The 26842-nt window shown below is 41.1% G+C and overlaps 1 protein-coding gene across 2 annotated transcripts in view; it reads left to right on the forward strand.

The window, feature by feature from the left end:
- Positions 1-26842, forward strand: part of tbc1d22a (TBC1 domain family, member 22a) — a 198895-nt gene that overhangs the window by 86497 nt on the left and 85556 nt on the right. For both annotated transcript variants that reach the window (XM_049567332.1, XM_049567331.1), the window contains exon 10: positions 13292-13398. In XM_049567332.1, the coding sequence (XP_049423289.1) occupies positions 13292-13398 (107 nt within the window). The remainder of the gene's footprint in view (positions 1-13291; positions 13399-26842) is intronic.

Genomic DNA, 26842 nt, shown 5'->3' on the forward strand with positions numbered 1-26842 from the left:
CATCATGACTTTGTGCACGTACGCACACTTGCGCACAATACACATTTCAGATATGCGGGCATGTCTGAAACAAAGCAATAACACTTGAGACACCCTCACCCATGCACACACAAGGGATCTGGACACCAACACTGTGTCCTCGCACACTTTTACACAAAAATATCGTGTATACATCAGCACAGGATTACATCTTTAGGTGTCTCTGTCTCCACTCGGCTCGTCGGCTGCCTGTGTGCTGCCGTTCATAATGCCTGCTTATTATTATTCCCCTAATGTTTTTTCTTTCCCTAACTAAGCCTGCAGATTACGCACACTAATGACTTAATGGACTGATCCTTCACTTACATCTCAGAAAACTTTCCCCCAGCTCCCAAATGTGTCTTGTACATTAGGCAGGCAGATTCACTATGCCTTGAGTGGACTGGACATCTTACGTGATTAAAAAATGTTTATGTGTGTCTGTAAAAGGAAACAGCCTATATAAAGTGACAGTGGAGATGCGATTGAGTTATTCACTTTAACTGCTTGATGCCTGTGCGTTTACACCATTTTGCCACAGGAAGCCTCGGTGTGATGCATAACCTTCTTATTTTTTTAGTTTTCATTAAACCTTTATTTAACCAGGAAGTCCCATTGAGATTGAAAATTTCTTTTACAAGAGAGACCTGGCTGAGGTAGCAGCCAATCAAACAACATTTAAAATGCAACAATTACAACATACAACACAAAAATCCACAATAAAACAGCAACTATTCAAACACGCTGGCACTGACAACACATTTTTTATGATGCCCTTAAAATTATCAATGGATACAAGTGTTGCTAATTTTAGATCTTTTTGAAGATTGTTACATGTCAAAAGTGCAGAGTAGGAAAGTGCTGTTTTCCCCAGATCTGTTAAAACCCGGGGTACTTTTAAAAGCAACCACTTGAAGGAGCGTAGCTGGAAACTACCAGAGCTGATACACAGAGGGATGCAGAGTTAGGCGTATCGATAAAAATATACCAGTGTTGTTGTCTGTGAGTGGTCGGTGACATCCAACCCACCAAATTATGCATATACTACACTGGTTATTGAGATAGAAGCAAAGGTGGAGGACTTGAGTCACATAAAGTGAGATATGCTTGACTAACACTGATAAAAACACGTGACTTGATCTTGACTTGGTATTCATGACTTGACTTAAGACACATGTCTTGAAAAGACGTAAATTTTTAATTGAATATTTGCATTTTTAAGATATTGAGAAGTTATGTTTTGCTTTTGAAACATGATTGGGTGAATTCTAGTGCAATGCACACAAACCTGACTAGGAAGCAGCAGATTGGCAAAGGCCAACCATGAGGCTACTTGGGAGCTATCATGGAGGGGGTCAGTCAAGAAATAATATATGGATTCAAGCATTATGTTGTTGATGAAGGTAGCAAGTCGAGAGATGGTTCATCTGTCACTACAACACCCACAAAGAAAGGTACCTGAATGTGTCTGTTTTGCTAACTTGTTAGCTGACTGACTGATTAGACTTAAGCCAGAAAGTGAATATTGGACCAAAGCATCAGAATTTCATATGACTTGACTTGTCTTGCTTGACGTATTGGAAGGACTTGACTTGCTTTATTTTCACCACAGTAACTTTGCTTGAGACGTCAGAGTTAAGACTTGAGACTTGCTTATGACTTGTACATGTTTGACTTATCCCTACTTCTGCATAGAAGGACATTATGAGCATAATGTCATACATGAGCGGACACACCCACATCATCTCAGAGAAACCTAATTCTGTATACTTGGCGACTTTTTTAACATTCAATTTTGGCTTTGCCCGGACTTTAATTTTGACTTATTTACTTGAATAAATTGCTTAAAGGGGTACTCCAGTGACTGGACGTTGCAGAAGTAGATAGATATATAGGTAGGTAAGTAGATAGATAGAAAATAATGCGGAAGTCACTAACAGAGGTCACATCCCCAAAACCCTGGATCCTTGATATCATCTTTCATCAGACCAGGGATACTCAACTTGCTTTGCCTGAAGGCCAGTTTTGCAAAATGGCAAGAGGCCAGGTCATAAACAAACATTAAAAATATTTATGAGTATATTTAATAAATTAAATTCAATTGTTTTCAACCTTCTGAGGTTTGCTGTACGCAGGAGTGTTTTGTAGGAGTTAAGAACATTTGAGATTTTTTCTTTATAAACAAGTTCTATTTGATGCTTTAGTATGCACTCAGGTACCTTATTTACATTCAGAGTATAAAACAATTCCAAGTATAAATCAATTTATTGTCATCTGGAATTAGAGAGCGTGATGCGGGCCACCCTGCATCCTGTCTTGGGCCAAATCTGGACTGCGAGCCATAGATTGAGTACCACTGCATTTGACTCTCTCTGCTGGGGTGTAAGAAAACACTATAGAAAATCCACGAGTATTGTGATTAGTGCCGCACGATTTGGTAAAAATGTGCGATTGCGATTATGGTGGACAATATCGCAATTTGCGATTTGCGATTGCGATTACAATATAATTACAATAAAATGTAATAAATAAATGGTATCATGAGTCTTTTTGCTTGATTCAGTGTTTCCCCTACATTATATTAGGGGGCAGTGACCTGACATAGTTTTTGACATGGACAGACAGTGTGTCAATGACCATCAACAGACTAAGCACAGTCAAACACGCTGCTCACACAGCAGCGCAGCACGGAACTGTACAGAGTGAGCATATGTTGCGTTCAGGCGTTGTCACGTAAATGACAAATTCCAGCGCCATAGCACAACACAGCAGCATGTCAAGTGGGCCGAAACCAAGCAAAATTGCTCAATTTTTCATTTGTTATGGAGTCCATGATTTCCCTGTTTGCTTAACTGTGCTTGGATGTTGTTTTATGAGGCTCTGGCGGCTTTCAGTTGTCTCTTTGTCTTGAACATTACACAGCTCGGCTTTCTCTCACATGCACTCTTCCTACTTTTTCCCTGTGCTGTGCTGTCTCAAGTGTTGATATAGATTGGTCGTGTTGCCACGGGACGTGGCGACTTTAACTTTTACACTTTTACACAGCACGTCTTTCTGTCCAACGTCGCCGTGCCTGAAAGACGTGCTGTGTAAAAGTTTAAAAGTTAAAGTCGCCACGTCCCGTCTCAAGTGCTGATATAGATTGGTTGTGTTGCTGCAGGACGTGGCGACTTTAACTTTTACACTTACACGGCACGTCTTTCTGTTCAGCGTCGCCATACCTAAATCCAAAGTGTCGCCATGTAACAGACGTTATTTTCGCCACCAACTCAGCCTGTTCATGGTCGAGCTCATGCTCTTCTTCAGCGTCTGTGTAGGTCACTGCTGCACGCCGGCTGCATGCACCAGGATAGCTTGTGGGCGTGATGTCAACAAACTCCACACACTACAGGAGAGGCAGTCACGTTCACAGGCACACACGTTAACATTTATTTAGCCTACATTAAATCGCAAATCACAGCCTTTTTTGCGGTTATGTAATCGCACAGCCTGACATCGTGATTGCGATTAGATTAATCGTGCAGCACTAATTGTGATATCAGGTTTTGTTATACTGTATTGATTCTTAAAAACACTACCGTATTGTAGATAATAATTTCAATACAAAGATTTGTGGCAATAGTTCACGTTGTGATAAAACTCTCTGACTGCTACATCCTTCAGTATTGTAATCTATCTTCAGCCATTTCACTCTTTCACTTCAACATAACAAGAAGTCACTTGCATAAACTCAAAGGTAGCACGCCTATGAGACAGGCAGCGTCAAAAAGGGCACACTGCTAGCTAAAATATTATCAAAAATGCAATATGGCAATATCGTAAATGCAGAAGCAGCATTTTTTGTTTTAAATAAAGGTAAAATGTGTCACAACACATCATTACAAATGAAGCATTGTGGTGCTATAGAGATGCACCAGCCTACAAATCTTGTTTCAGATGTAGGAGAACATGCTTACCTTTAACAAATCACAAAAAAATCATGGCATCATCAAATTGATTTCCTAGCAAAAATGTCATGCAAAAATGGCCATTTCCACTGCCATTACGACTCATTTTGCAATTTTTTTTTTCTTCCTATCGTGCAGCCCTAGCCAATACACAGTCCTACTCTCTGCATTCTAAATGGCCACCACCTTAAAAGTTGACACTTCTGCTTGAAACGCAAGTTTATGTAACACATTGTAAGTCTCAAGCAAAAGCTAAGATAACACTGATGGCATCTTTAGTGGTGTGTTTTTCGAACTTTAGAAATCTTTCTATTACTAGTGCTCATGATGGGTAATCTGATCTTCATGTGTAAAATTGTTGGAGTACCCCTTTAGACAATCACTTGATTAGCACAGCCAATCATATCAGTGCTGCACTAAAGATGCAGAACTACATCTGTTTGGTGATTAAAGACCAACTGGTGCCTCATGTTTTTATGTCTCCATTTTTCTATTGCCTGCCATGATTGCAAAAAAGTCTTTCTTAAATCACTTCTCATGTGGGCAGCCTTGCAGCGGGTACGAATTTCAAGATCTAGCAGGAACCATCCTGTTGATCCTGCTATTGTTTGTATTAGTGGTGGCCAATGCCCACTCCCCCCTCGAGCAAACACAAACACACCTCATCCCAGGCAGTGTTGCGTCTCTCTGACATTGCCATGGTTACACAACTGTAGAGTGAGTCTCCTGCTGCGCGCATGTGGAATAACACGTTTCACGCACACACATCTGTGCTGTACAAACATCCCACAGGCTGATGTGAGGGGCGGTGATGGGGAGGGATGCCGTGGGAATAGAGATATTGGCAGCAGCAGCAACAGTTAATGCGATGTGGTAGCCTTACTCAACGTTACACACTTTAAGCTTCCTCATACAAGACACCATCTTACCTCGGGGCAAGTGGCTCATTATGTGTCTGCACATAGGCAGATATGGTATTAATAGCTGTATTCCATTTGATGTCAAGGACTTACATTATCTTGCCAACAGCTGTGGGGCCTGCTGTTTGATGTATGGACACATGGCTTATAGTGCCGATAGTGGGAGATGAGAACATTGTTGGAGTGATTGTGTAGATTTTATGGCCTCCAGCGCTCCTTATCACTGGTGAGGCTGAAGTTCAGTGCTTTCAATGAGCGAGCTTAGTGGTGTACTTTGAGGAAAAACCTTGTAACTTCTAAGAACTATGAAATGAATACGCTGGGTAACTTGCCATTGATAAGATTTTTTGGAAACTAGACAGGAGACTTAAAATAAGATTTTGAGGCTACAATCATAATGTAGGCGAATCAGAGCTCTAAGACAGACTGTCTGCAGTGTTATATGCAAGGGATCAGATCAGATTTGTGTCACCAGACATCAGCATCCTATATTCTTGGGTTGCTGGGGTAACGACATAGGCATCAGTATATACGTAGCAGTGCCGTTGATACGGCTTTCCAACACAGAAGCATGAGAAATGAAATTCCTTTCATCGGTCTCCAAAAAGTCACACTGTCAAATCGTAGTTATTTATTTCAGTTTCTTTTGGCATTTGTTCATGGACTGTAGTTCTCCATGTGGTCCTCCATAGTGCTCTGCTTGTAGCAGCATGTATTCCATCCGTCACTTTGGATGTACAAAAATGAAACCAAATTATCCCGGATAAGACACTGCCATCTTGAACTGGTGACCTCATGTTGAGCCGGGGTCTGTGCAATGGCGATGTCTGTGGTATTCAGTTCCTGCCCATACACCCGTCCAACCAATCGCAAGCAGCACTGTCGATAGCGGGCATACCGATTGGCACACACAGCTGTCAATCATGACCTCAGTCCGATTTTTTTAACATCAAATTGCTAGTTTTAACTAAACTTATCAAAAAAACGAACACTTTAACGTACATGAACGAGATAAAAACTACCTTAAATGGCAGAAATCATCTTTGGGAAAAATGTATTTGACATGAACTTGAGTTTTGCAGCCAGTCCCCAGGGGAAGATTGCAATGTTTTGGCTTCACTTTTGGGAGGCTGTTATGTTGTCCATCTTTATATACAGCCTATGATATGAAGTCATTGTGTGATGCATTCAAAGACACTTTGGAATCTGATTTGGCCGGCCAGAGTGTCCGGATTGACGCATCTCTAGCAATCTGATTGAAATCTTATTTCAAACCACCTCCAAATGTGGTTTAGATCCAATTTGCAAAAATGACTTTTCATGTGCTTTTTTGTTGTTGTCCAGACTTTTTAAAAATCAATCTGGATACAATATGGGTAAGCCAAAAAACAGATTTGGGCTGGCAGTCTGAACAAGGCCTCATGCTGTGTTCACACTAGGAGCAACACCTCAATAAACTTGAAATCATTTTCAATGGAAGCCGTTACAAGTAAAAGTTGAGCTGGCCTCAAATTTTTCAGCACGCCAATGATGCGGAGAAGCATCTTTAGCTGTATCAAGCTTAGCTAGCTAATGCTAAACGAGCTTTATGTGCATTGCAGTGCACACTACACATGGATGTAATTAGGCGGCAAAATGTGATGTTAAAATGAGGCTCAGGCATTAATCAAAATCCTTGATTTATTTTTTAAGTCAAGATGCTTTGTGGCAAGCACACACACACAAACCCAGGATGACATAACTATGTTAACAAGCGTTTGAGCAGTGACTCGGCAATAATCTAGCTGGTCACTCTGTTACTGTGTCGCCCGTAGTGTGAGCACAGCATTAATCTCATGAACCCCCACCTCTACTCATATCACTTCTCTCTGTTACACACACACACACACACACACTCCTATCCCTGCCTTCCTTTACCTCCAGCTGTCTGGTTTCATGTCTTCACATCTTGTATGCACACAGGCATAATTCTCCTATATATATATAATATATAGGATCTCCTGAGATCCTATATATACACATGTGTATGTTCATGTGTGTGCCAGTGTGTGTGCTCCCAGTGTGTTGGTGACACCAGTCTTGCCAAGTTGACTCTCTTCTTAATTATCCAACAGTATGAATGCCACCTCTTAAAAAAAAAAAACTTGTTCAGCTCTCATTAACAACGGTGTTATCACACTAATTGTGCCACGGTGGGAAATCACATTTTTTTCTTGATTGCAGACGCCTGAGTGAGAGGTGGGGTGGTGGTGGGGCATCGGGAGAGACTCTGGGAAGTATAAGTATTACATGTCTAGCAGCTAGCATGTGTCTCATTTTTAAGTGTCAAGTCTCTGGCTGTGTCACTTGGGTGTCATTCTGGAAGCTGGAAAGTGGATTGTGACATGTTTGGATTCAGCAACCAAATTGTAAGTCATTAGATTCATTAGATTTAACCCCAACCGCCGCTGTAAATTATAAGTAATGACTGCACCACTTCATGTGATCTTATGGGGTTTTGGATTGTGAAATCTTGTTAAAACCAGTAGCGTACTCTCTCTCTGGCGGTCTGCGACTCAGGTTTGCTTTTGATTAATCTGAACCAACAGAAGGTTGTCAAACGGGACTGTTTTTTATCGCCAATTGCTGTCTGCAAAGACACACACAAACACACACACACGCTCGGCGCACACACACTTTATGATTACATCAGGCTAAACTAGCTCATTTATCATCTTACATCACATTACCTTGTGGCCCATAGTTGTAGAGGGCAGATGGCAGCACTGGCGTGAGCGTGTGTAGTCGCGCGTGCATGCACAAGTCTGTGTATGTAGGTGCCCGCACTCGGTCTCCGGAGGTGTAACCCAGCTCCGCATGCCAAGCTGTGCCAAGTGCTCACAGCTGGCAGCGACCAAGCAGTTGGTCTCTCTGGACAAGTTGCCCCCTGCGCCAGGACAAACAGGAAATAAGCCCTGGGGCCTGGCAGGAAACAGGCTCCGTAGCCAATGGGAAGAGAGGTGAGGAAGAAGGAGGGGAGGGGGAGCGGGGAACAGCTTGGAGAGGCAGGGTAGCAATAGCAACAGAGGAGATGTCAAATGGCTGTATAGGAGAAGCAGAGGAGAGCATGGGAGGGGGGAGAGTAGAGAGGTAAAGCATTGATGTACCAAAAGAGAGATCAAGAGACGATCAGAGGGAAGTCGAGGTATGAAAAGAGATAGGAGTGGCGGATTGATGGTGGAGTGGAGATATGAAGCGGCAGAGCTGGAACTGTCATGAGAATAATAGTTTGCCATGAATTTTCGTTGTTGGAGAAAGTTAGGATTTGTAAATGAAACATTTCCCTCTGTAAATAAAGGATTCGGGGATGCCTTTTCCTTCAGAGAAATCCTGTGATCATTCTCATTTTCAAGCAAACAATTACCACTTTGTAATCAGTTGTAACATTTTGTCATAGCTATGTGTGCACGCGTGTGATGCTCTTTGCAATGCCTCCAAGTCCATGGCCGGCTGTGCTTTGCTGCCAAACACCCGTCTTCAGAGGCCCGTGCATTTCCGTTTGTGCACAGACATGAGAGTTTGCCGTTGGCTGTATCAAACAAGTTCTCTCCTCCTGCAAAGGTGAGTTTGCGTCAGACCCGCTCTCTCCTCCTCCTCAGAATATAATTTGGCAAAAGGTTATTTTGGAGACGCATCTTGCACAGAACTAAAGCCACTGAGACTCCCATTCTCTGAAGCGAAGCTCACTGAAGCTTGAACTTCCAGAAATTCCCCAGGTTCTTATTTGTGCAGCATTTCTACTGAGACACGGATCAAGTCCCAGACATGTATTGTCAGCTGGTCCTCAGTGTGGAGGCACCGCTCCAAAAGTAATCACCAAGAGACTTTCGTGAAGGAATTTCTACTGAGGCATGGATCTTGTGGAAGCAATTAGCAATTTCTTTCTTTTGAAGGCAGGTCAACTGAGACAAACGGCCTGTTTAGGCATTCAAGGTGGCTTAATCGTGTTGTTTTGCTATTTTTTTGTCACCAAAACACTCCTAGTTTGAAGGTGGATCATGAAAAGTAAATTCAGCCTCAGGTTGTGATATCATCAGCCATTCAACACACAGCTTTGATTCTTTTATCCTTTAAACAGTGAGCAGAAAAAGCTGTCTGGACTACCTGGCCATGAAAGTGACTAATGACCTGAGCTTCGACTGTTTATAAGCATTCATCCGTGTAAAGCCGGTTGGGGGTGTTCGCTTCAGTTCTGCCGGTGATCACAGGGGGCACTGTTGCCCTGTGATCCAGCCACGCAGAGCCCAGGCACTCCATCCACATGGCCTCTTCTCTTCCTCTCGTGTGTCCTTGTTATTGTGATGAGCTATGCCCAATTCCAGTACGACCACTGGACTCCTGGAAGCCGTCCCTTCTAATCTGCTCCCGAGTCAAGGTCTAAGTTTGGAACCGAGCCCGACAACAAGGCTTCAGCCACGACAAAGACTGATTTGAGACTTTGGGATACTCAGGGTCTCCCAGAACACCAGAGCAGCAGCACTCTCGCCACCTTGTTAATCAGCAACGACACCATGCGGATTGCTAGTCAGGCTGTTTACAATTAATCTTTTCAGTTACAAATTTAATGCCATCAGTGTTGCCCAGAGAGAGAGAGGGGGCCTGCATTCATGTATTGTCATTGTTTTTCTCATCACTATAGAGGATCTATCAAACTAAATACTGACTTCAAATTGGTCAGATGGTGGCCTCTTTTGTCTCTGTGCTGTTCCAACAGCTGCTACAGCGCCACATTTAGCTCTAGTTGATTGTAGTTAACTTCTTCTGTGGCCTCAATTTAAGATGAGGAGAAATAATGTGAGTTTTCATTCCATCAGCTGTCTGTGACTCCTTTCCAAAAATTGGATTTTCTGAGATTATATCTCTGTATGTTTGCACTAATAATGGCTATTATGTGAAGCCTGCGGCTGTATTACATTTTGCTTTTCATATTGCTTGTGTTAGTGTTGCGGTTAGAATGAACTATACTGACATCTAATCATAATCCAGCCCTTGACCACTTCCATATCTGGTATTGAAGATCTGCTGGCTGTGTGAACACAATTTCTGGACACCTTGATCTGTCCGGGTGTGATAGGATGAAAGGTCCCTCTGAAATGAAGGAACTGTAGCCTCTCTGTCCGTTCTCTATCCATCCTCACCTGACTTCAAGCAGACAAGACAATGATGAGAGGCGCCTGCATGGCAGGATGTTGAACCAGTGCACACATGCACACGCACACCTACACACACACACACACACACACACATACAGCCTAGTTGTTACTGGCTTTGTAGTCCTGGCCCACTGCCAGCTCCCTGTCTGTCTGTCTGTCCGTCCGTCAGACTGAGCATGCTCATTACAACCTTGACAACATTCCACTGGGGTTGCCAAGGATACCAAGCAGAGCTGCCAGGTCCTGTGTGTGAGTACGCGTGTATTAGGAATGCAAAAAAAAAAACACTCTCAAATGCATAACTCCAATTTATGACCACACACACACGCACGCACACACGCAAGCACACACTCTGTTCTTTTCTCTGTCTCTCTCCGGCCCCCCCCCCCCCATTCTTTCTCTCTGTAGATCATTGTTAATCAGTCTCGTCCCATCTCCTCCCCACTGGCTGTCAGTGGCTTGTCAGAAGCCCGTCAAAGCCCCTGCAGTCCGTCACACACTGCTGCCGTTAATGACATCTGATGACACCCGTTGTTGAAGTCACCCGCTGGAGATGACTGGGAACTCAGGGTGCTCGTTGCTTGGAAATTGTGCCTTCTGTGCAGTCTGCAGTGTGTTTTAGGACATGTCCTAACCTAATTCTGCTGCATGTATTTCAGAATATCTATATTGCAGGCCACCTTACTTCATTTTAGGGGTGGGCTATATATAGGTTATAGTCGTTGTATTGCGGTTGTACGGTTGCAGTAATGGTTTAAGTTTGTGTGAATTGGTAACGTAACTTTTGACTGGAAGCTTCAAGTTCACAGCAAAAACATCAACACTTCTGGCCGCATATGGACCAGGTGCTTTGGAATAAAAGCATGAGTGGTTCGGCTTTACTTTGTTTCATTATCGCAGTGCTTTATTTAACTTAATAATAACAATACTTATATATTGTAACAGTATTTTAACTTTATTTCACTTATCACAGTACTTTAGTAAATTTTGTTGTATCATCAATGTATTAACTTTGTTATTACATTGCTTTATTTAACTTCACTTAACTCTATCATAAAAGCACTTTGTTTTACCTTATTATAAGAGTACTTCATCTAACTTTATTGTAACAGTGCTCTATTTAACTTTATAACAACAGTACTTTATTTAACTTTATTACAACAGTGCTTTATTTAACTTGATCGAAACAGTGCTTTAACTTTATTACGACAGTACTTTATTTAACTTGATTAAAACAGTGCTTTATTTAACTTTATTACAACAGTACTTTGTTTAACTTGATTAAATCAGTGCTTTATTTAACTTTATTACAACAGTACTTTGTTTAACTTGATTAAAGCAGTGCTTTATTTAACTTTATTACAACAGTACTTTATTTAACTTGATTAAAACAGTGCTTTATTTAACTTTATTACAACAGTACTTTGTTTAACTTGATTAAATCAGTGCTTTATTTAACTTTATTACAACAGTACTTTATTTAAGTTGATTAAAACAGTGCTTTATTTAACTTTATTACAACAGTACTTTGTTTAACTTGATTACAACAGTACTTTATTTAACTTTATTAAATCAGTGCTTTATTTAACTTGATTACAACAGTACTTTATTTAACTTTATTAAATCAGTGCTTTATTTAACTTTATTACAACAGTGCTTTATTTAACTTGATTACAACAGTGCTTTATTTAACTTTATTAAATCAGTGCTTTATTTAATTTTATTACAACAGTACTTTATTTAACTTGATTGAAACAGTGCCTTATTTAACTCTATTACGACAGTACTTTATTTAACTTTATTAAAACATTACTTTGTTTAACATGATTACAACAGTACTTTGTTTAACTTTATTACAACAGTGCTTCATTTAACATAACAAAAGTTTTTTTTTTACTTTATTACAACAGTACGTCATTAAATTTGATTATTATAAGAGTACTTCATTTTACTTTATCATAACAGTGCTTCATTTAACTGCATTATAAGAGTACTTGGTGTCACTTTATTATAACAGTATTTACATTTATTATTACAGTACTTTAATAAACTTCATTATAACCCTACTTTATTTCACTTTATTGTAATAGCACTTTATTAACTGTATTGTGACAGTAGTTATATTTAGTAGTTTAGTATTTAAGTAGTCACAGTAGTTCAGAGGAGATTTCAAAATACTGAGATGTATACTGTGTATTACAATATTGCCTAAAAATATAGCAGTATTATTTATAGACCATATTGCCCAGCCCTATTTCCTTCTTTTACTCACTTTTCACATTTGCCATTGTACTCATAGTTATAGCAGTTTACAAAGTACATTAACAATGAAATGAAAATGAAACCCTAAAATGTAAACAAATACCAACAAAAATGTAGCAGAAAATATAAAATATTGTGAGAATGTGATTCCTCAGGTGGCAGCCTCAACCACCTGCATGTGAATGTGTGTGTGAATGAGTGAATGTTACTCATAGTGTAGAAGCGCTCTAAGTGGTTGGAAATCTAGAAAGGTACTATACAAGTGTAGGTAAATATATTATTTACCATTACGTTGGCAATGTAAAAGCAACTCTTTAATAGTTAATGACCTGATTCGGGGCGGTAATTTGAATTCAGCAAGTTCCAAGACCGGATAAAGTTGCATCACTTCTTTTGTTTTTCCTAGAAAATATGTTGAACACACTCAGTATCTGCAATATAACAAGTACACATTATACCATGCACGTGGAGCCTGTCTGACATTTTCTAAATGTTCAAAGTAGCCATGGAGAAAGGTTGAACCACTTTTTTTAAGAGATGGTAATGATTTGGCTGCTCTGTTAGTTTTATCTTCTTCCCACACATTCAGCTGCCACACTTGCTCCATTGCTTCATCCTGTCTTTACTCTTGTGCTCCTAATTTGTCAGCATCTTTGTACCTTTGCATACATCTCTTTCATAACCACTTTTACCTCTCTACTTGCTCCCACTCTACCCACTGGAAGTGTCCTCCCTCTGTACCTTGATGTTCTTGTTCCCCTGTTTAAGTGGTGGGCTAACGACAGAGCCCCTGCAGCACCGGTAGAAGTACCTGAAGTGCTTCTTTCTCTCTCTTTCCACCTTACTTAAATTTTTTCTTCCATTTTTTTTCACCCGTCTCTTTTCCTCTGTCCATCTCTTTCCCTGGCACTCCTCATTTTTTACTCTCTCTGTTCTCCTTTCTCTTCTCTAGAGGAGGAAGTGGAAAACTTTGACGTGTCCAGTCTCCAGGAAGAGGCTCTGAGGAACATTGAGGCTGACAGCTTCTGGTGCATGAGCAAACTACTGGACGGCATCCAGGTAAGCATATGTGTGCGATGAAAAGATGTAGGTTGTCTCAGAATAAAGTCTGTTAAAAATGCCCATGTATGGTTTTATACTTTCACACCAGCAGACTGTGCATGCTGAGTCTCCCACCACCCCCTTTATCCATGCCTCTCCTCTCCCTTCACAGTTCCTCTGCTCTCTCAAAGCTTTGTTTTGTGTGGATCCATGCGTCTCTGATCTGGTCTTAATAGTGATAAGTGCACCTCTCACTGCCACTTGTTTATCTCAGCTCTCCACCTGTTTACACTTGGCAGGAAGTGCACAATGGGCTCGCAGCATATCAAGTACAGTATTCCTGCAGTTTTATATGAGGTGGATTGGATGACAACCCAAGGGTGAAATCTCACACCTACATAAACCGTTGATCTGAAACACTGAGCTGAAATTGGGTGGAAGTTTTGTACAGCTGCACAGCAAGGGGTTAATTCTCAGTCTTATAAGCAGCACTAGCAACTGTTTCACATTCCAGGAAGTGTGATTCACTTGTTGGCATCCGGATTTTGCCTAATTGAACATTAGCTAGCTAAATTGCAGTCTTCTTTCTAATGACAGCTTTAGTTTTTACATGTGTACGACATATTTCTGGGGGCTGGCGTAGGTATACACACTCCCGTTTTTGGGCACGAGTAAAATGCAATTGTCAGTATGTGTTTTTGTATGATTAATTGTTTTGCGCCAGATGGTTTGTTACACACATCCATCTGAGAAACTGCCACTGGAAACTGTTTGGAAAAGGGCAGAAACTTTCTAAATATACTGGCAGGTGACTGGATGAACCATCTGTTTGCCACCCTCTATCACGGAAGCCAAAGCCAGTTGGGACACGAGCACCGAACAAAAGTTTGAATGTAACACTTTTTGCTCTCATTTTTCACAGGTTTAAATTATAGATCTGTGACTCTTTTCATGCACTCAACAGATACATTTTTCACAAATTATGCTTGTGAGCACTTCTCCTTTCCAAGATAATCTATCCCTGTGACAGTTGTGGTATATTAAGATGGCAATGAAACAGCATCATTATTACACAGGTGTCCCTTAGGATGGTCACAATAAAAGGTCACTCTGAAATGTGCAATTTGATCACACATCTCAAAATGTCACAGTTGTTGAAAGTTTGGAGGGAGTGTGCCATTGGCATACTCACTTCAGAAATGCTCACCAGAGCTGTTCTATCGTGAACTTAATGATATTTTATTACCATAAGAAAAATTTCCTGAATTTGGCAGTACATACAACCAGCATTACAACTGCAGACCACGTATAGCCACACCAGTTCAGGACCTCTACACACAACGTCTTCACCCATAAGATTGTACACAGCTGATGCAACAATTAGTTTGAACAGCTGAAGAATTTCTGCACAAGCTGTCAGAAACGCTTCAGGGAGGCTCATCTGCATGCTCATTGTTCTCACTTGACTTGATAGCAGTTTGTCATTGTAACTGACTTGTGCGGTTGTGAGGCTGGTTGGATATACTGCCAAATTCAGGGAAACAACATTGGGAAAGTCTTAATGTATTGAAATGGACAGTGTTCATGGGTAACATCTCAGGTGGCTGGATTGTCTTAGAAAAAGGAGAAGTGCTCACTAACATGGATTTAAACAAATTTTGTGACCAAACTTTGAGGGTAATTTATTTATTGATTGCATAAAAAGTTAACCTGTGAAAGTGGGTGCAAAAACAAGTGTTGCATTTAAATTTTTGTTTAGTGTATCTTTTTTCATTGAGAAAAGCCTTCTGTGTTGTTCTAACTGATGCTATTGCAGCATCTAGGCTCAGTTTTTGTAGGAGCTGCCATTGTTGTTGAACAAGTCACCTCTCTGTGTCATCACACACACCAAAACCATGACTGTAGCTATCAGTTGCTCCTCACAGGATGCTGATTGGTCTGGTGCGGATAACTTGAATCCTGACAAGATGGATTCTTGCGTGAGCTTGTGAGAATCCAGCTTCCGTGCAAGGTAAATAGTTACAGCAATCTAGTGTACTCAGAGGGAATATTTGAAAATTGAAAAGGTATCATACAAACACATTGATTTTAGAGCTCACACTCGGGTCAAATGACTCTGCAGTAGTCAAGGGTATTTATTGGCTCCAGCTCCGATTGGCATTGATGGAAATACCCAGGTGAACCCACTTATTTTAGCCTCTTTACCTGTGAGATTCAATGACGCACCACCACAAAATACCGTCTGTCTTTGTCCAAGCATTGTCAAACATTGCTGCAAATTAGTGTGTTCCAAGTTTGAAAGAGAGACCGAATAAGTAAGAGATATAGACCAAGAAGTAACCACCACGACATGTTCACTGGCTTTCATGCTGCTTTCTACTGTTTATTAACCTGTTTCCCATCATGTCTGTGACATTGAATGTGACACACCAGAAAGAAACACACACACCCCCAGAAAGGCATACTCGTCTGCTGCTGAGCCGTGTACATAACTCTAGTCTACTGGCAATGGGAAAGACATCTGTAGTTTTCCTGTGTTCATGTGTTTAAAACAACCTTCATAAATGTGCTTATTTTGGTGGAAAAGGGTATAAGTCTAACAACACTGGTGACCTCAAGGATATGAGCCCCAGTATTGCATGCAGACTCACAGTTACACTGGTAAATTTATGCCCCTAAGTGCTTGTAAAGAGTGTGTGAAAACGTGTGTTTTCTTTGTCTGTACAGCTTAGCTTTATTCTGAGTTAGTGTCAGTTCACTAAGTTCAAGGAAAATGCCTCAGTTTAACAAGATACCTTTTAGAGACCTTGTGTGCCAAATTCTAGATTAGGTATCTTATGAATATTGTTTAATAACAGCATCCTGACAGTAATGGAGTTTAACACCATAAATGTTATCCTTGCTTTTCCATTGAGGAGTTTCTACTGAGCAGAAACAATGTAGAGTTGTATAATTGCTGATGTCAGTGCATGTGTGCGTGATGTACAGCTACAGATAATCAATTCTATACACAGTGTTGAATGTTCCAGAATTGTGGTGGTTTGACATTTCTGTCTGTTGTAATGCCTGCAGGATGTCTCTAACATTGTGAGCATTATGTATGACACGGCTTGTTCGTGTGGGTTTTAAGAAATGTGATTGTCTTGCATATTCTAAAGCAGGTCTGGGTGTCTGGAGGGCAGATAATTGCATACAGACCACAGCACCAAACTTCATTTTGTTTCATCATTTCCTCCCAAACCCTTTTGCCCACAAGCTCTCTTAATCGGCCTCGCTCTCAGCGGTCATGGTTGAGCCATCTGTCAATTCTAAATGTGCCTGCCTTGGCTGGTGGTAGATTTGCCTTCAACAGTACCATTGTTACCAACCTTTCTCTTTTCCACCTTTGTCCTAAAAATATGTTTTTACCGTATCTCTCTGTGATGGATTAAAGCACAAATTCACAGGCAATAGAACAGTTTCTACCTTCGTAGATGCTATTTCTGCTGTCAGGACATGTGGAAAACTTTCTTTCTCATCATAAAGTATCAACATTTTTGGCACCTTTTGACTTACTGTTAATACCAAAAGTCTGTTTGGTTCTCGTAGTTGTGTCCGAGGTGTCACTGGTTGTCTCTGTGATCCATGTTTTAGCACAGCTACTCTAATCATTGTTTCCTGGCACAGTTAAAGAAGCATCTGCCAAGTCTCCCTGGTCGGGTCAGTGCCCCTAATCTAAAGTAACACTTTGGAGGATGGCCACAGCAGTTAGTCTTTAATGCATTGATCAGGCAATATGCCTATTGTTTTATGGAAATTAGTGTTTTAGGGATAAAAAACACCCGTAGTTTGATGTTGACATGAAGTTTTATTGAGAGAAGTGGTTTCAACAGCCTAATATCTGTTTACGTTGTTTAATCAGGGTGTCTGCAGTAGAGTTTAGATTGGGCCCAAAAAAATCCAGCCCGACCCCACCCGAGTCAGTGCATGTTCTGTCCGAGCCCGGCCCGGCCCGACCCGGCCCTTAAACTGTAATTACGAGCCTGGTTTGCACTCGACATTTTTTTTAAGGATACGAACATGGACATTGAAGGCTGACTCTTCTGTTTCTTTCCATGGCAAGCCTTCGTCATGTGTCTCTTAACTGTCGAGGTCCCCGTCATTTTGCTGTCATATACCAGCATCGTGCTGCACTTGGTACACTCGACGAAGCCGGCACACACGTTGTCACCGTCGACAGTGGGGTCGGATTTGGGACTGGTTCGAGTCGGGTTCGGGCTTGGGCAGGGAATCTAAGCTGTAGTCTGCAGGTCCTGAAAAAGTCTTCAGTTTTCTAAATATTAGGCCTTAAAGGTCATTAAATGGACTTAAGAGATCTCAGTTGCATCCAACATTTATCCATCTTTTAATTTTCTTAATGTCAAAATGAGTTAAGATTTTCATAACAAGAAGTTATCAGTCCAAAAATCAGTCTTAAATTATCTTGAAAAGGTCTGAAAAAGCATTAAATGTAAGTGTCTGATACCTGTAGACATCCCGCTAATACATCTGGGCATTTAAAACATACTCAATATTGTGAAACTCAATATATCTCCTAGTCCCACACTAAAGGTAATTAATAGTAAGGAGCATGTGTTGTGCATAAAGTGTGATGATCCATAAATAACTATCAATTGGTCGGCTATTCATTTAGGAAATTAATAGACGCCGTGCCTTGTTGCCCCTGAGAGAGCAAGACAGAGAGAAGCTCGAGAGCAGAGGAAGTAAGAGAGAAGAATAGAGTGTGTGTCTTTGTGTATGCTTTTGCAAGTGTACGGATGTTGTTTGTCCCCGCGCTTGTGTTTGTTTGTGACCTTGGCTCCAAACTAATTACGTGCAATGCACCAGGGAAGCCCATGTTTCCCCCCTAATGCTTTCTAAACAATCTGACGGAGGCTGAGTGCCTCAGCACCGTAATTAGTTGGTGATCCTTGCTCTGACCTCGTCTCAAACCCTCTCACATCCACTATACACTATTACACTTAACTGAGGGCCTGAAGGTGGAGGTCTGGGGGTTACAGAGAAAGGGAGTCTGCCCACGCAATTACATTTGCTCACTGCCTTTTAAGCACCTTATACGTCCAGTACATAACCAGTATCTGCTGGAACTGGTGACACACTGGTATCCACTTGTTTTGGACCAATTTGTGTAAAATATTAGAAAGAGTTTAATTGCATCACAATGCAGAGCGGAGTCACAAATGGGAGGTTTGAACGCATGGTTGGGGAAGTTTGTGAAGAAAAAAAGCTGTGTTTCCATCCATGAAACACAGCCGGTGTGGTTTTCCTGCAATCTTGTATAATTACCTGGTGTACAGTGGAAATAATTTTGAAAGTTTTCTTTATTTTGAATACGGTAAATTGGCCATTAACCGCCTCTCTCCCACCTAAAAGTGAACAGGCAATTTTGGCTGTCAGTTCACTTAAGCGGCTTCTCTAACGAGCTGCTGTTTTAATTGGCAGCACTGCAGCCCCCTCCTCTGAAGGAGCAGCTGGGATAAGACGTACATGGGTTAGAGTTAAGCAATCAGCCACACAAGGCATGTTGTACAGTGATTTGAGGACAGCTAAGGGGCGACACGGAGCGGAAAACCACGGCTTAAAGTTGCTTATTGCTGTCATAAAACTATTACCATATATACCTAGCAATGTTTCATACAGAAGCGCAGCAACAAAAAAGTGCAATCATTTATTAATAGATAGTCATTCGTATATTGTGTGTTGTGCATAATTCAATAACCAAATAATCATTCTTCCGCCAAGCAATGAAGTTCTTCAGCAACAATTAGCAGAGTGGTTGCCAAGCAACACAAAGTCACAGTGGAGATTGCTGGGTGCTTTATGAATTCTTGGCAACATGGAGCCACAGAGGTTTACCCCAGTGGGCTCTAATATACCTAAGAGAGGTGTAAATCGCAAGTTTCATCATGATATAGTATCATATTGATTCTTTGGACAACTGTACAATATTTGATTATATCACAAGTCTGCCATAATACAATTTCAATTATACAACAGTTAGTTCCGGCCCTGCAATCTGATTGGTCGAGAGACAGTAAAACCGTGATGATATTGGAGTACAACATCACGGTTATTTCACTGTGTATGTATCACTCCGCCTCACAGCTGACTGCAATCAACAATCAAATCAAAACTGACGGTTAGTGTCAGTTAGGTCAGCAGTTGCATTGTAGGCTAATTAATTCATCCACTGTCAAACAGCCAAAAATATGGATTTATTTCCTAAAATAAGTTATGAATGGTCATCAGAGGAAGATGAGGGAGAGGAGAAGCTGAATCCATCTGAGCACACATCCAGGTTTGTCAGTGTTTCATCAGTGGAGCTCAATGACTTGGAGAAAAGCAACATACTGTCAGATCAGAAGGCAGAGTCGGCTGTGCCTGTGAAGCAACAATCCACCATGCAGTCACCAGAGACTTATTTCACCGGCTGCACAATTAATGGAAACGTGCAGATGAATGTGTATAAAGAGTAAGTGCCTGGCGCACCATGTTTGCGTTACATAGCAACGGTGACAGCAGAGTCCTGAGGGAACTATTTTTGTTGGCGGAAGACAAATAAAATGCTTAAATTATCTATTGTCCTCATTTTTCAACATTTCTTAATCAGCCTTGTTTATTTAACTGTTGAACTGTTGTATAAAGGCAATATCACACTCGAGCTCGTGATGTTGTACTGTGATATCGTCACGGCTGTGATTCGGTCGTAGGCACGAGGCCGCAGGCCTGTGATCAAGAGACGATATCGGTCAATAGCCTCATTGTCTTTTTCTTGGTGGCTTGCCAGTTTCTGTTTGAATGTTTAGGAAGGAAGTGCGCTCGGACAAACATGTTAACATACATGTGCCATGGGAATTTCTGGTTACTGGCTTCATAACCAAGTTACACTGTCACAAAAATGATATTGCTAAGGATCGACGACATAGCCAGATAAAAGTGAGCATATTAGGCTACAATTAAAAACATGCAAACTAGCTTAAGTTACATGCTTATCTTACTATGGATTGTTGGTGTAGTTTGTCCGCGTTGGATGAAGATAGAGGGTTGGTGGATTGGGTGGCAGTAACGACAGGTATTTCTCCAGTGAAGCGACAGGACATCATGGAATCCATTGCTGCTCAAACATAAATCCGCACAGGTTCTCTTTGTTTATTTTGCTGCATCTTCGTGTTTTTGTGTGCATTCACAGAACGGCAGTGTTGCGTACTTCTGACAGATCTCGTCCTGGCAGCTGATAAATGGTTCGAGCTTCAGCTGGCAGTTGCCCTCTTTAGCTCTGTTGCCATATGACAATAGAGCCCACTAACACCTGCTACCATCTTGCTTTTGTATGTAATAGGAAAGGTTCCACTTGGCATTCAAACCAGGGTCAATTGATTCTGCAATACTTCTACCACACCTGGGTGAACACGCTTATTTTAGCCACTTTACCAGTGAGATGCAATGACGCACCACCACAAAATCAGTCCAAGCTGTGCTCAAACATCATGCAAAATAACTCTGCACTAAGTTTGAAATAGAGACTGAATAGGTAAGAGCTATATAAAAAGAAGTAACCACCGTAACATTGTCACTGGCCTCGATGCTGCTTTCTACTCTTCATTAACCTGTAAAAATACAAAACAAAACGTAAAGATATGCTCATCTGCTCCAGAGCTGTGTTTTTAGCTTTGGTCTCCTGGCAATGGGGAAGGAGACTTAACGTCTGTTTTTAGTGGGTTTTTCCAGTGTTGAATACACACGTTCATTTTTATGAAAATGGGAGAAAAAGCTGACTAATTGGTGCAGTAATACTGAAATTGTAATGCAGTCACAGCTGTGTCTTTATGGAGTATTTTACAGTGGCTTTGAATGTGGCTGAGCTTATCATAATCAATGACTAGAGCGATCTGTTTTATGAAAATCAGTCAATCCCAAGCAAAAGTCTTGTCAAAATCAGACTGACACGTACAAATAACTTTTTTTATTTTCTGTTAATCCTCAAACTTCCAAAGCACAAAAATGTTGGGAAGTGCTACATCTTTGGGTCCCCCTTTTTAATGGCTAGAGACTGGAGAGCAACATTTTTGTGAGTGTGTATTATTGATGAAATTAAAGCTGTTGTCTAGGCTGCAATCCAGGACTTCACACCCACACACCAGCACAACATGTTGCACACTTCCCCTCCCATTGCTTTAGCAGACAGTGAGTGACAGTTTCGGGGCTAAATGAGTGAAGACAGCCTTTATCCTGTCCTGGCATGACCTTAAGTGGACAAGCGTGTGTGTATGTGTGTGTGTGTGTGTGTGTGTGTGTGTGTGTGTGTGTGTGTTTACAACAGGATCAACAAGATAACAGCACACAGCTCTCCACAACCCCATTTACACATCAAACAGGCTGTGCACACGGTGGCCACATCTCGCTCTGACATGATCAAAAAAACATGGCTGAACTACCTGAGCTACTGGGCTGGAAAGGTTCACAGCAGTCCTGTTCAAATGTGCCCGTGTTTATTATTGTTGGTGATTATTCAGCCATGTGATCCATTAAAGTGCTTTTAGCCATTACACTCTACCTCTAAATATAAAATAAATGGATAAAAAAGTAATGGAAGTTCTACAGATCAGTACGTCTACCCATTTGAGACACACCTCTGTTAAGTTGACCCCAATGTTACCCCAGTCTCTCCGGCAGCCAATTAGTCTTGTACTGTGCTAAATTGGACAGCGCCTCTGGCTAACTTGGCTAATTTAACTTGTTAAAATGGTTCCACGTCTGCCTGTTTCAATGAATTTAAATGGAACTGTCATCTCTGCCCAATATCGTGTTGTTGATTTAAACATGTTCTGTTCATCTCAAACCATAATATATGAGTAACCTCTGCAGTAAAAAACAGTCAGTTAAAGCTTCAGTAATTTAATCTATGTCAAATTTTACCGCTATAGACAGCTCAAAGTGCTCTGCAGCTCTCAGTGTGTAGCGCCTATGTGCTGTCAGTGAGCCAGTGTCTTACCTGCCATGCCCAGGGAGGGAAATGAAGTCAAAAAGTTTAAAAAGTCCATTATTCCGCCAGCACACCCCCGAGGGCTCTCAGTTTTAAAGCCAGCAGATGAAAACCTGCCTTTTATGTTAATTCTGCAGATATGCCTTTTTACAGCAGGGGCTCTTAAATGCATTTTTCCAGTCCAGGACCTAACTTTGAGAAATGTAATTTCGCCCTGGGATCTGAACTTATTATATTTCTACGGCAGTCTTGACAAATGGGGGTCCAACAGGAAAATGTCTCTGACCCTTTTTTTGGGTTCGAATGTGCCCGTCTGCTGCAAACGTGGAAGGAAATGTTTATATTATTCATCAGACACACAGTTGTAGCCTTTAATTCAACTTCAGTGTCCTTCAGTGTCCTGTCTTCTTATGTATAGCCGCAGAATGGAGAACATGAAGGATGTTTATATTCTTTCTGTTATTTCCAAGAACTTCATGGCTGAAATGTTTAAAAGATGGCCTTGCAAGAATATTCTTTGGCATGTTTTCAGTAGTATACGCTACTAAAAGTCTTTGCACACTAAGACTATTTTTCGTATGCGTTTTTTCTAATCTGTCATCTAATATAAAATTCTTACGCACAGAAGCCTTTGATGCATTTTATCGTTCTACTCAAATATCCAACCTGTTCCGAAAACTTTAATGACAGACAAAAGTTTCAGAGTCAATGTGTTGACGTAATTGACGCAATGTGAGGTTGTATTTATTATTAAATATGTAACAAATTTGGACAAATATACAGACTTTATAATACTCCTCAAAGGTTCGAGGCCCTTTGCTACATGTTGTCCCGTCTCTCTCCCCCTCTTCATGATCCAATAAAGGCAAAAAAGCCTAAAAAATAATCCTAACAAAAACTTAAAAACCCCTCTGCAGTTGAGTCACTAACAAGATGAATAAACAGCAATTAATTAATCTAGAACACTCAAAGATTAAACGGCCAACAGCTCCCTCTCCTGCTGCTTCACGTCTTGAGCGGCCCCGCAGCCCCTCCCTCGGAGCACGAGCCAATCGGAGTGCGCCTGCTCATTGTCAAGGTAACCATCTGTTTCTGCGGTGCCAGCTCGAGTTGAGCTCTCCCTCGGATGGGAACAGGGGTCCGAGGACCGACGTCTAGCAGACGGTAGCCAGAGCAAACCAGACGCCGTGTCCTGTTCTGGTTTCCCCCAAGGGTTCCCTACTGTCACCTTGGGCTGTCACTCAATCCACCGCCTACACACACACACACACACACACACACACACACACACACACACACACACTCACACAAACACGGGAGGAGTGATCTGCCAGCTGGTGTGTGTGTGTGTGATGCTTGACAGCTTGTTTGTACATGTGTTTGTATTGTCTGACTTCCAAGCCTTATTGGTGTGCATGTAAATGTAGCCAGTGTTCGATAACAACTTAGACCTAACACCTCCACCTTTGTCTTTCTATATTTATATTTATTTTTTTACAGGAATTCTTAGTCATACATACCTCCCTCCTCTTCATCTCCCTTTCTTTTACGGATTAAGTTATCTCATGTTCGCCAAGCAGGCTTACATGCAGGTCAGTGGAGATGGAGGCAGTAACAGCTGCTGGGGGGGAGAGGTTAGAATAAAGGCTGAGGCGGGAGAAACAGGCGCAGGAAGGATGGAAGGAGACATTTATGTAATAAGAATGGCATAAAGGAAAGAGTGTGCAACCTTATGCCGGATGAAAATATTGTTAGCGGAGGGGCAAGTGGTGTTGATCACGTTAGGGGTCGTGTAAGTCAAGGCAGGTTTCTTTATATACCACAATTCATGCACCAAGGCAGTCTCAAAGTGCTGGTTAACTCTCCGAGACACTTACTTCCTTGCAATATAACAAAAAAGCTTTTACATTTGCCACTCTAAGTAATCGTTATTGGTTTGCTCTTGGGTAAACAGACCGCTTTATAACGAAAACGCTATGAATAAGGCAATTTGGAGGTGTTGAAGATGTACAAGATCTTTCCTTATGTGTAAAGAGATGTCCGACTCTGTGTTCTCCTCGGAGTTAAGTGTCCAAGAGACAGACTAAGGAACAGTTGTGCATTTACATTCACATTAGCCAGGTTACACTGCGCTGACCTGGTTTCCTAAATGTCACATGTATGAGAACATGGTTTCTGTAATTGGGGTAGGGATTGGAGGAACCTTTTGACAGGCTTTTTACAGCCAAGCTTTTCCTCATCTCTTAAAAAATACAGGCGTCTAGCTTCTTCAGTATGTCTGCTGATATTGAAACAAAGCATGAATATACTGTGCAGTCACACAGGGATTTCCTAGGTATGCATCCCGTGTCCCTGATGCATTAAAATCGATGCGTCCCTGGTATTTTCTCCAATAGTGCTAAATTTGAACAACAAATTGTGGAAACTGTGGCATGGCATGACTTTACTTATTTTGAAAGTATCTATCTAGCGAATCTTGTGTTTTAGGAGTTGTTATCATACTGTCGGTTATGTGTCGGTACTTTTGTTCTCGTGCTCTGCACAGATCCGACACCTCCCTGCCCACACGGATGCCCTCATTCCCGGCTTTCTGAAGCTCTGTGCGCTAAGGCTGCGGTGTCGGCGGCAGGGCACGGAGGTCCCCAAGGGCCGTCTGTAGACAGTAACTTTATATTTTTTGTTCATAAAATGTGCCAGAATTTAAAATATGCATCACAACATCTGCGGTGACAGCAGATGTTGTATTCACTCATGTCTATAATGACACGATGGATTCTTTATTGTGCAGGGGAAAAATCAGAACAAGAATATTTCTTAAATTGTTGAAGTATTTCAGTCATACAGTAGCTTATTTACTATTTTAATCGACTATAACATATTACATTTGATTTACTTCATACTGGGTAGATGATTTTGGTGCTCTATGTACTCAAGATGTGACTTTTGTATAATGTTTTGCACATTAACTGAATATAAAGATACATGTAGAATCTATGGTTTTGTCAATTAAGTTGCCAGATATGGGGTTTTATTTGTTTAATATTCAGATACATTTTCAACATATAGGAATATAACCACAGTTATAACAACAAACACAACAATTTTTCACAAGAGAATTTTTTTGGGGACCCAATTAAATGATCACCTGTGGGTCGCAGAGACTACAATATAGACCTGTAAACATTAATGGTCACAGAGGGGAAATAAATAAAATAAACAGTGTTTATATGACACGTCCCCACTGTCCACCATTACCCAACTATGGGCACAGTAATGGAGTGATATGTTTGAATTTGTGGTGGCTCGATCTCAACAAGGTTGTGATGAACTATAGTGTAATAATTGTAATAAATGTGTTCGGCTGTAATAGCAGTTTGTTGATGTAGTTTTGGGTACACTGAGGCTGGGTATTTGAAAGTTGCTGATAGTTTCTGTCATTTACCGAAACTATACTTTTCTTGATACCTGATTGTTAGAATTATAAAAAGCTGCAAAATTCCATTTCTTTTTTCATTCAGTTGGTTCGATACATAAGCAGCTGTAAAAAGAGTCTGAAATTAGTTATTGGCAAAAGTTATGGTTTGTATCTGAAACTGTCTCACCAAAGAACAAGTTAAGAGGATTAGAAATCTTAGAAATCTGGGCAAGCATTTAGTGCCAGTTTTGGTGCTTGAATTTTTAGCCATGCCAGCATTGTGCCTCAAGGGATGGCAGTGTCAGTTGGATGGTCTACCACTTTGGTCCAGACTGAAATATCTCAACAACTTTGAAATTTGGGCCAGATATTCATGGTCCCCAGAGGATGAATGACTTTGGTGATCCACCAGCTCTTCTTCTAGCACCACCAAAAGGTTGATTTTTTTATTTTCAAGGTCTCAACAAAGACTGGGTGGATTGTCATTAAATTTATCATGATGTCCCCCTCAGGGTGTTTTGCAGTCTACTTGGTGATCCTATCAAGGTTTTTTCTTGTGTCATCATGCATTTAAACTTTTTAATTGTGCAGAACTTAGTTTACAACCAAATACCCAATGACATGTCCATCAACCTTACCCCTAACAAACCTCACAAAAACCCACGATTTTTAAATATCCCATGGAGAGAGACTCTCACTGCAGCCTGTTGTATTTTGTTCTGAAAATGTCGGTGTGCAACCTTGTTCTGTGGACGATAAACGAAGTAGGAACTTCCCTCTGGGTCACCGGTGTTAAGGAAATGCAATGGGTGCTTGATGGAGCAGTGAGTAACAATAACACTGCCCATAATTAAGGGTACTATTTGCGGGGGAAACGCGAAGCAGACCCAGGGTCTAGGTACCAGTTCTGAAGGGTTACTTTTGGTTCCAAAGGTACCATACCCAAAGTGTCAAGTGAAAACAGGGCTAGACAGGAGTTCCTAAAGTGGCCACTTGAGACTGGCTCCAAAAGTGAGTCATTCCCC

This window comes from Epinephelus fuscoguttatus, linkage group LG22 (assembly GCF_011397635.1).
Source record: "Epinephelus fuscoguttatus linkage group LG22, E.fuscoguttatus.final_Chr_v1".
In the NCBI taxonomy this organism is placed as follows: domain Eukaryota; kingdom Metazoa; phylum Chordata; class Actinopteri; order Perciformes; family Serranidae; genus Epinephelus; species Epinephelus fuscoguttatus.